Below are 10,728 nucleotides of genomic sequence, written 5' to 3' on the forward strand. Positions count from 1 at the left end.
CCCCCCCCCCCCCCCCCCCAACCCATAGCCCAGCATGCCTGCATCTCGCCGCTGTCTAGGATACTCGCAACAGGTCCAAACTGCCCTCAGCTGGCTGGTTACAGTCCAGATTGAATTTACACAAAAGATGAGTAGGAACAACAGGACCTGGGAAAATCAACAATAAGACCTCACACTACCTTCACAAATGGTTTCCATCCAGCCGCACATGTCAGCTATCCCGCTGTCCATGAAAAGCATTCTCAGGGTGTGGTGTTTCACACAAACATGCACTCTGCTTTCTCAGAAAACTTTCACGATTTCTCTTTGACATTGTCAGAGGAATGTTAGTGAGTGACAAGCTCTGATCCAATTTCTAGTGAGCTGCTTACTGCTATCCAAACTGATTGATTTGAAAAACTCTCTACATAGTGAGCATAGTGAGCAACCTAAATAGCTTTTTACACAGAATCGTACTATAGTTTGATGTTAGCGTGTTGCTAAGCTAATGGCTTGATATTCTAGTAAGTGTAAAAATATACAACCCACACAGATATTTGGTGACATTTTTAATGTATTTGGTTAAACCTTTTAATGACACTGACCTATTTTTATTAATTTTTTTTGTTTTCAAATTAAATAGAAGTTATATGTTTGCATTTCCATTTAAAAGTTTGGGGTCAGTAAGGTTTTTTAATGTTTCTGAAAGAAGTCTCTGATGCTCACCAAGGCTAAAAATGCAGTAAAAACTGTAATATTGTGAATTTAAAATAACCTTTTTTATTTTAATATTTTTTTTAAATGTAATGTATTTCTGTGATGCAAAGCTGAATTTTCAGCATCATTACTCCAGTTTTCAGTGTCACATTGATCCTTCTGAAATCATTATAATATGCTGATGTGCTGCTCAAGAAATTTAATATTGAAATAGTTGTGCTGCCAAATATTTTTGTGAATGCAGTGATAAAACTTTTTTCAGGATTATTTGATGAATAGAAAGTTCAAAAGAACAGCATTTGTTTGAAATATAAATCTTTTGTAACACTTTAAATGTATTTACGGTCACTTTAGATTAATTTAATGCATCTTTGCTGAATAAAAGTATTAATTTCTTTAAAAAAAAAAATCTTACTGACCCTAAACTTTTGAACAGTAGTTTATAATCAACATTCAAGTCTCCTCTTAGGTTCAGGTATAATTTGGAACAGCGTTTGTATCTGGAAATACACATGTGATGCCTCCAGAGACAACTCGCTAGGATTTGGATAGTTGTGCTGCCAAATATTTTTGTGAATGCAGTGATAAAACTTTTTTCAGGATTATTTGATGAATAGAAAGTTCAAAAGAACAGCATTTGTTTGAAATATAAATCTTTTGTAACACTTTAAATGTATTTACGGTCACTTTAGATTAATTTAATGCATCTTTGCTGAATAAAAGTATTAATTTCTTTAAAAAAAAAAAATCTTACTGACCCTAAACTTTTGAACAGTAGTTTATAATCAACATTCAAGTCTCCTCTTAGGTTCAGGTATAATTTGGAACAGCTTTTGTATCTGGAAATACACATGTGATGCCTCCAGAGACAACTCGCTAGGATTTGGAGCAAAGAAATAGCTTTATAGGCCTGGTGTATTCCCAGTTTTGTTCATTAGACATTATAGTACAGGCTAAATATTAATAAATCAATATCTCCTTCTTCCTTAATGCCATCCAATCGGCTGCTTTGGCTTGGATTCTCTGTGTAACAGTGTGGCAAGGTTTGTATCCACCATCTATGTATCCTTGTGTGTTCTTGAGGATCATAAGCTCATAATCATTGGTGTTTTGCTGGTTACTGGTGATGGTGCTGAGTGTGTGCTCCTTGTGTGCTCTCATTGGTTCTTTGCGCCATATCTTTTTCTTCATTCTCTTGATTTTTGATTTGCCTTCTCTTCTCTGTGGTTTACTATTAATTTGGTTCCAGTGTTTTAACTTACTGTAGAAGCTTTTTGGACGAGTTCAAAAAATCTATAACATTGTGGGTAACACTTTACAATAAGGTTCCATTAGTTAATGTTAGTTGAACAATACATTTGTTTCAGTATTTATTCATCTTTGATAACATTACTTAATAAAACTGTTCATTGCTAGTTCTTGTTAGCTCAGGTCCATTATATGAACAAATACAACTTTTGATTTTAATAATTTATTCGTAAATGTTGAAATTAACATCAACTTAGATTATTTAATGCTTTAAAAATATTTTTCATTGTTAGTTCATATTCACTGTTGTAGCTGACAAATAATAACAAATCAAATCTTATTGTAAAATGTTACCATATTGTGCTATTATATATTGTGATAGAAATATTTACCCCCGGTTTCACAGACAAGGCTTAAGCCTAGTCCCAGACTAAAATGCCTGAGCTGTGTCAACTGAAAGAAACTTGCACTGACTGATCTTAAAATATATCAGTGCCTTTGTTTTGGCTCAAGATGCACACCAGTAATGTGTTTTCTAAGGCATGTTTATGAAAAATTACTTAAATGTCTTAACTGAACTATGGCCTAATCCTGGTTTAGTCTAAGCCCTGTCCGTGAAACCAGGCCATAGTATATTAAATTAACCCCTTAGCATTCCTGTAAAAATAGCCTAAAACGCATAAAACACGCAGTGTACTGTGGGTGATACAGTGGAATGCTAGCAGGTTAAATTAAATTGGGACTGTCAATTAAAAGATTGTATTGTTTTAATTAATCCACTTAATTAATCTCATATAACAATATTATCTGATTTAAAAACCCTAATGAAAATATATTTAAGACATTTATTTAAGGTATTTATAGTTTCTCACTGAACAGGCATTACAAAATGTGACTTTAGAAGTGAATATATTGTTGGTTTTATTTCCATATCATTGACCTTAAGTCTATTTTTGGCCTATAGGAGGCATGATTTACTGTTCTTTTTTATAATTAATAACAGAAAATGAACATTTTGCATTGGCAGCTCTAATATAATGTTTAATTCTAAAAATAAAATGTGTAAAATTAATTAATAATATAACACTTGACTTTTATTTAAAAAAAAAAAAAAGATATTTTGTGTTAATATTTCTTCAAAGATTTAAACTTCAGGGGGGAAACAAAAGCCAAAAATGCTGTGAAACTTTAGTCTGTCTGAATGATTGTCTTTAAGTGCATATGTGTGTGTAAACACATGACCATGCGTGTTGGTGTTTTCCTCCCTTTAGACTACATCCGCAGTGTTTCATTGCCAGTACAGCTGCAGACGGAGGCCGCAGGGAGCAGCAGCAGTGAACCAGGCTCTGTGTCTCCCGACTGCGACTCCAAACAAGACGTGTTCTTTGAAAAGAAAAAACGCTCTAGCTCAGAGAACCTCATCAAACCACCCAACTCAAACTTCCTCAGGTGAGCTCAGAAGATGAGCACTAAGGTGAATACAGAGCCCTCATTAAGACTAACAAGGGTCCGCTAACCGGTCCAGACGAGTTTAGGTCACGCAGTGGTCAGCCATAGCTGAAAGTGTGTATATGTATGTGCTTATGTGAGTGTTGGATTAGCATCTGGAATGTTAATGACGTGACTGTGTTTATGGAGCTTGAGAATCCGCGGCCGCTTCAGCTCTCAGACCAACAGTAAATCAACTTCCTGGGCATGAAGCGCTGAGGCCTGTCCTGACAGCTAGTCGACTCCTTGGAAACGCTGTTTAATTAACGCGGTGGAATGAGGAGACAGGTGTGCTGGGCCGTGGTTTCTGGGCAGGTGTATGTACGTGTGTGTAATGAGATAATGCCTTTTACAGCAGGTACTCTCTGGTTGCTCATAAAATAATCCCATGAAGACTTTACAGACCACTTCTTGACCTCGGTTTCAACACACACACCAAATTACAGGGCTGTCACACATTAACCACGTTTCCTCTTTCCTCAAATGAAATCATGTTTTTTAATCACCACTCCAGATTTATATATACTTTGGCTGCTAAAGTTATGGAATATCGTTCCATAGTTAACACTGATATTTGAGTGAATTAAATGTTTAACACGGTTAAATTCAAAGTTAGTTAATTTGCCTAAACTGACATTTAAAAGCTCAACAAGTATGAGAACTCACCTATGAGTGAAACACACCTTAATATAACCACCTTTCTACTTTAATTTAATATTTGTTTTGTTTTTGTTTTGTAAAATCCAAGCAGAGATTGTGATTTTTATTTTATTTTATAGTGCTGCCTTAAAAAATAAAATATAAAAAGGTGCATGATACAGTGATGGCATCAGATGATAAAACATGGTACTGAATGACTACTATATTGTATCTGCAGATTTCTACATCAAATAAATATATATATTCTTTTGAAATTTGTTCATCAAATAATCCTGAAAAAAAACAGCACAACCGTTTTCAACATTGATAAGAAATGTTTATTGAGCAGCAAATCAGCATATTAGAATGATTTGTGAAGTAATGATGCTGAAAATTGATCTTTGCCATCACAGGAATAAATTACATTTTTAAATAATAATATGTAATATATTTTATGTATTTATTTTATATATATATATATATATTATATTTACTCAAAGTTTTAAATTTAGTTATATATTAACAGTTATTTTAAATTGTAATAATATTTCACACTATTACTCTTTTTTTACCGTATTATTGATTAAATAAATGCAGCCTTGGTGAGGATAAGAGACATCTTTCCGAAACATTGAAAAAGTAACGACTCCAAACTTTTGAACAATATTGCATTGTACATAATGTTACATCTGCATAAAGCTATTAAGATTCATATTTTCTTAGTGAATCAGTGTGAAATGTGTGTGATTCAGTGTTCCAGATGAGAGTCCTACAGCAGAAGACCGCAGCTCTCCAGCCTCCTCTGAGAACAGCGACTCTGGCCTCTTCCTGCTGAAGAAAGACAGTGAAAGACGTGCCATACTCTACAAGGTCCTCAATGAGGACCAGGATAAGGTGACGTCCAACCTCATGGAGAACCACATCCAGGTGTGTATCCCTGCGTATCTGATTGTGTGTTAGTGGTGTATGGACTGAATCATACAGTGAGGATTGTGTCCTTGTCTTTTAGGGTCAGGAGGAGCTGAAGTTGTCAGTGGACCACATTAAACAGATCATCTGCATCTTACGGGACTTTATACGTTGCCCTGAGCGACGTGTCATGGCAATGACTATCTCAAAACTCAAGCTGGACCTGGACTTCGACAGCACATCAATCAACCAGATCCAGCTGGTTCTGTTTGGTTTCCAGGACTCTGTGAGTTGACTGCAGTATAAATAGTATTGTTCTCGACTGCTACTGTTCAATATACAATCTCAGTTTCCTACCCAGGCATGATCCACTATTGATAAAATCCTATTTATGCTGCAATATACATTTTTAAAACCTTAAATACCGATGTTGGACATACATTTAGTACATAACTTACATTAGTAAGTTTGAGATCAGGAAGATTTGTTTTTTATAAATAAATGAATACTTTTGTTCAGCAAGCACGCAGTAAAGACATTTATAATGTTATAAAAAATTATTTTTCAAATAAATGCTCCTGTGTTTGGTTTAAAAGAGATGAGATTAAAATTCTTCTTTCATCACTGTTTGTTTCAGGTAAATAAAGTGTTGAGGAACCACCACATTAAACCACACTGGATGTTTGCCATGGACAACATCATCAGACGGGCTGTACAGGCAGCTGTTACGATTTTAATTCCAGGTGTGAATGTGTGAAAGAGGGACAGAAATAGAGAAAACAGAAAACTTGTTGTTCTGATGCTTTTGCATCTGTCTAGAGTTGCAGACACATTTCGGGCCTGCATCAGAAAGTGAAGGTGCAGATAAGGACGCAGATGACGTAGATGAAGAGGATGATGGGGACTTTGGATCAGTGGCACGTACGACGCAGGAAGATCAAGCCCTCACATCTGGAGTCAGCACCCTCAGTTCAGTCATATCCCATGAGGCTCAGCGGCCACAGCACCCTGTGTGTGTGAGAGAGAGAGAGAGAGAGAGAGAGAGAGAGAGAGAGAGAGAGAGAGAGGGAAGGAAAATTAGAAACCAGAGGACTTGCTGTTCTGAGGAACATCAAAGAAACTGTGTGATTCATTTTGCATCTGTCTCTCTTCTAGAGCTACTGACACATTTTGGGCCTGCATCGGAAAGTGAGGGTGCAGATAAGGACGCAGATGAAGTTGATGAAGAGGATGATGGGGACTTTGGATCAGTGGCACGTACGACCCAGGAAGATCAAGCCCTCACGTCTGGAGTCAGCACCCTCAGTTCAGTCATATCCCATGAGGCTCAGCGGCCACAGCACCCGCTGGGAGCCCAGCTTGGACGCCTCAAACAGGAAACCAGCAGGTACACATTATGATTCCTTAAAAAAAACACTTACCATCATTCTATTTAAGGCAGTTAAATATAAACCGTACACAAAATACGCTTTTGCCACCCTTTCCAATGGTGAGTGAATGGAAAAAAAATACTCAAAATATTAGCTAAATATACTAAATATTTGTTCCCAGTCATGGATCTGTTTCACATTATTTACTACAAATATACATGACAGTTCAATATTTTCAAAAATATTTGATAAATAAAAAGTACAAAAGAACAGCATTTACTTTAAACAGAAATGTCTTTGTCACTTTTGATGACACTTGACACTTTTCTGAATAATACAGTAAATGAATACTTAATTTCTCAAAATAAACTTACTGTACTGTGTATTTTACTTGTTTTACTTTGTATTTTTGTGAAAAACAGCACATGTCATTGTTACTCTTTGCACATTATATACAAGATAAAACAGCCTCCCGTTTTAATTTTGCATTCTGAATGTAGAGCTTAATAGTTTTATGACGTTTTGTCTTTTCTTGTTGGATTTAGTCAGTGAAATGTGATCTTAATGCTTCAGTAGTTTGAGGGAGAGTGTTTCAATGTTACTCTTCAGGCTGCTTGAAGAACTGGTACAGAAGGAGAGAGAATATCAGCAGGTACTGAGACAAACTCTCCAACAGCGGGTACACGACATTGAGCTTATCAGGATCAGACAACAGCCTTCTGCAGGTTAGTTGTGCTAAATCACACACATTTATTGATTTAGACTCACTTATAAGCCATTCACTCTCTTTATTTACACTGAAATCACATGCATGTCTGTATGCTAAGGTAATAGAGAAAGTGTCAACTCACCTCTTTCTGATTTCCAGTGTCCTGTTCTGAACTTTAGAGTTGTTTGCAACCAGTTTATAGGACAAAACAAATACAAGTTCTGTTAAAAGAAAACTAGTGAGCCGCCATAATGTCTGCTACCTTCCTACCAACTTTCGAAATGACAGCCCAATAAGTGACTAATTTCAAATGCAAATGTGAGTCTTGAAATGCTGTCTAGATAGATCTTAGCATCTGTGCTTTAATATTCCTACATCCGTCCTTTGCCCTCAACAGAGATGCCCTCAACCCCCTCTATATTTCACATTGCCGCACATCCCAAGCCTGACAAGAAGCTCACTGATTGGCTGAAGGAGCAGGGTGCCGACTCTGACACCATAGACAAGGTGAAACATATCACACTGAACACTGTCTATATCGTGTCTTTCCCACGATTAGAAAATTACTCACTTTTTTAAATTTCCATAAATAAAGAAACTGAAGATTCATGCCAAGTTCTTGTGGTTTCTGTCTGTGTCTGACAAGTTTGTTGAAGAAGATTTTACGCTCAACGACATTCTTTGCGATGTTACAAAAGAAGACCTGCGCTGCCTGAGGCTTAGGTGAGGGCTTAATTTGTAAATGAGTGATTGATTGTGTATACTCTTCCTTTGCATAATGTGGCCCTAATTTTTTAGTCAGGTGAGCCACTTGAAATGGAATAAATACAGTATAATAAAATTAAATAAATAACTGGACCTATTATTATTGTTTTCTATAATAATATTAAATATAATAAATAACTGGAACCATTATGAATAAATGAAATTATATATAAAATTTATAATATTATTTGAAATATAAAATATTTCTACTATTTATATACACTACAGTTCAAAAAATTTGGTGTGTTTTTGAAAGAAGTCAAAGTTATACTCACTAAGACTGCATTTATTTGATGAAAAATACAGTAAAAACAGTAATATTATGGAAAATTTAGAAAACTTTCTATTTTAATGTTTTTTTAAAGCAGACATTACTCCAGTTTTCAGTGTCACATGATGCAAAATTTCTTTTTAACATTTTATCAATGTTGAACTGTTGTGCTTAAATTTGTGACCTTTTTTTCAGGATTCTTTAATGAATAGAAAGTTTAAAGGAACAACATTTATTTGAAATCTTTAGTAACATTATGTTTTTACTCTGACTTTTGATCAGTTTAATGCACCCTTGCTGAATAAAAGTTTTCATTTCTTTAAAAAAAAAAAACTTACTGACCACAAACCTTTGAATGTTTTTTTTTCATTTATTTAAATCTAATCTATTGTAAAATATATTTATAATAAAGGATATTTCAACTTTATATAGACTTTATATACATTTTATATTCATCATTTATATATATAAACTACAAAACAAAACAAAAATGGACCAAGCCAAAATGGTACTTTTAATTGTGCATGCTTTACCATTTTAACCACAAATCACTGGTCTGGAAATTAGCAAAAACTTCGCAAATACTGTAGATAAAGTAATTTAGTGCTAGACAGCTTTTCCCTTTGTTTTCTTTACATGTTTAAGCTGTGTGGGTAAACTTGCACACTAATGTTTACAGGAAGATGAGTCAATGTTGTTCCACTCAATATTGATGGCTTCAGACTGTTCACGAGTAGCTGAAAAATATTCTCTCAGTTAGTTGGGGTTTAATGAGAGACCAAAAATTATTTATGGGGTTCAAATCTGGACTCTGACCAGGCCAAAACATGAGCCTGATGGACTTGTTCTCAAGCCACTTCTTGGTTGTCTTTGCAGTGTAGGCAGGAGCATTTTTTCTTTTTGAAAAATAACATCTGATCATTCCTCTTTAGACTAGTTTTCAATTGTGGGAAGCACATTCTTCAGTATTCTTTCATACTCCAAAGCATTACTTGACTTTTCACAATGAAGCAGCTCACGAGTACCAGCAGCTGAAAAGGCTCCCCACATCATAACACATCTTCCTCCGTGCTTCACTGTGGTAGAAATGCATTGAACTTTGTTCTGTCTTTGATGCTTTTCTGAGACAGCAATGGCTTTTTAAGGAATGCATGTGCCAAATTCTTGCAAGTAATTTGTGGTTAAGTCCATTTGAAGCTTAGAGTTTAGCCATTTTCCGGTTTGGCCCATTTTTTTGGCCCAGAAGTGCACACATGTAGTTATTATGCTAGCTTCAGTTGTCTGCAATTAATAAAAAATATTTAATTTATTTCCCACTATAGGGGAGGAGCGCTGTGTCGTATCTGGAAAGCCATTCAGAGACACCGTAATAAAGGGCTTAAAATGACAAGGGAAATTCAGAAGGATGAAAGCAGCGAGAGGTTGCTGTTAACTGACACCTGAGCCAGCATTATAATACATTCACACAAACATCCCTATAATGAGAGACCCTTACTGGCCCAAACCTTGTAATTATGTCATGCTCTGCCCCAGTTGGACAGCTATGGCCTAATGTTTTTGTGCTATTTTTAGTATAGGTTTTCAGCCTCTCCATCTCATTTCCATTCGATTTCAATAGGAAAAGCAATGAGGATGTAAACGGCTCTATCTAGGAAAGACTGCACTTTCCGATTTTTTACACTGCCAGGACAAGAGGGGTCATGTGACCCTCTCCAAGTGACTTGGGAATGGGCCTAGGACGGCAGAGCAAAACAGTGTTACCTACTTAACGTAGGACTTCAGATCATGCCATTTTAAATGAGAAAATCTATGTTTATATTTGTTTTAGCTTAACAAGTCTGGAAAATGTATTATTCATTATAAAACATTATGTATGTATGTATGTATTTTTTTTTTTTGAGGAACTGTCTGTACAAAATGACCACACACCTCTCGGACCAGGGCTAAAGAGCCTCTTTTAGATGTATTTTGAAAAGTTTGGATGTAATTACCCCAGTATGTAGATAAATAAACATGAACTAGTCATAACATTCAGTTGCAATTTGAGTAGCTATGGCACTCAATAGTTGCTTGTACTTCAAGTGTTGCTCGACTGTCTTTTTTTTATTTATTTTTATTTTTTTGTAAAAATGTGCAAGACCAGGCTTGCTGAAGGCATACCAAGTGGTTTTCTTAAACCGCCAACCACTTTTTACAAACATATATCCTCTTTCTTAAGAATGAAGGGGCCTTTTGTGTCAGTAGCAGTTCAAATTCAGGTTCATTCTATAGTCTGAATGGATCACAGCACCAAAAGTGCTTATCCAGGATTTACAGATTCTTATATATGATTTTTTGTTCATTTTTGTTTGAACTTTTCATCTGCCGTGTTTGAATGTTGACTTGTACACGTCAAACTATTGTGGGAACGGTAGCACTTTGAGCACCAGTGTTCCGTCGAAGCTATTTAAATGATTTCTCTGCTGTGTGCACCGAAAGTGATATGACGATGAACGATACTTTTCACTTACTTTTGACTTAAATGATTTGTGAACTGGATTTTCAGGCTGTGCCGGAGACAACTTGTTTCTCTGAATTGCAGAACACTTCAGGTGAATAAAGCTCAGACGTGCAAAATACTTACACTCCCGAGC

General features: G+C 35.6%; 1 protein-coding gene across 1 annotated transcript in view; it reads left to right on the forward strand.

Moving 5' to 3' along the window:
* LOC107590296 (mitogen-activated protein kinase kinase kinase 15-like) overlaps nucleotides 1-10,441 on the forward strand; it is a 30,603-nt gene extending 20,162 nt beyond the window's left edge. Inside the window, exons 20-29 of the mRNA XM_016279006.1 lie at nucleotides 1,731-1,739; nucleotides 3,216-3,393; nucleotides 4,824-4,998; nucleotides 5,081-5,266; nucleotides 5,618-5,723; nucleotides 6,136-6,367; nucleotides 6,960-7,075; nucleotides 7,457-7,566; nucleotides 7,655-7,782; nucleotides 9,418-10,441. Coding sequence (XP_016134492.1) covers nucleotides 1,731-1,739; nucleotides 3,216-3,393; nucleotides 4,824-4,998; nucleotides 5,081-5,266; nucleotides 5,618-5,723; nucleotides 6,136-6,367; nucleotides 6,960-7,075; nucleotides 7,457-7,566; nucleotides 7,655-7,782; nucleotides 9,418-9,538 — 1,361 coding nt within the window. The 3' untranslated portion in view covers nucleotides 9,539-10,441. The remainder of the gene's footprint in view (nucleotides 1-1,730; nucleotides 1,740-3,215; nucleotides 3,394-4,823; nucleotides 4,999-5,080; nucleotides 5,267-5,617; nucleotides 5,724-6,135; nucleotides 6,368-6,959; nucleotides 7,076-7,456; nucleotides 7,567-7,654; nucleotides 7,783-9,417) is intronic.
* The last annotated feature ends 287 nt before the right edge of the window (nucleotides 10,442-10,728 follow it).

Source organism: Sinocyclocheilus grahami, unplaced genomic scaffold (assembly GCF_001515645.1).
Source record: "Sinocyclocheilus grahami isolate Dianchi unplaced genomic scaffold, SAMN03320097.WGS_v1.1 scaffold126.1, whole genome shotgun sequence".
NCBI lineage: Eukaryota > Metazoa > Chordata > Actinopteri > Cypriniformes > Cyprinidae > Sinocyclocheilus > Sinocyclocheilus grahami.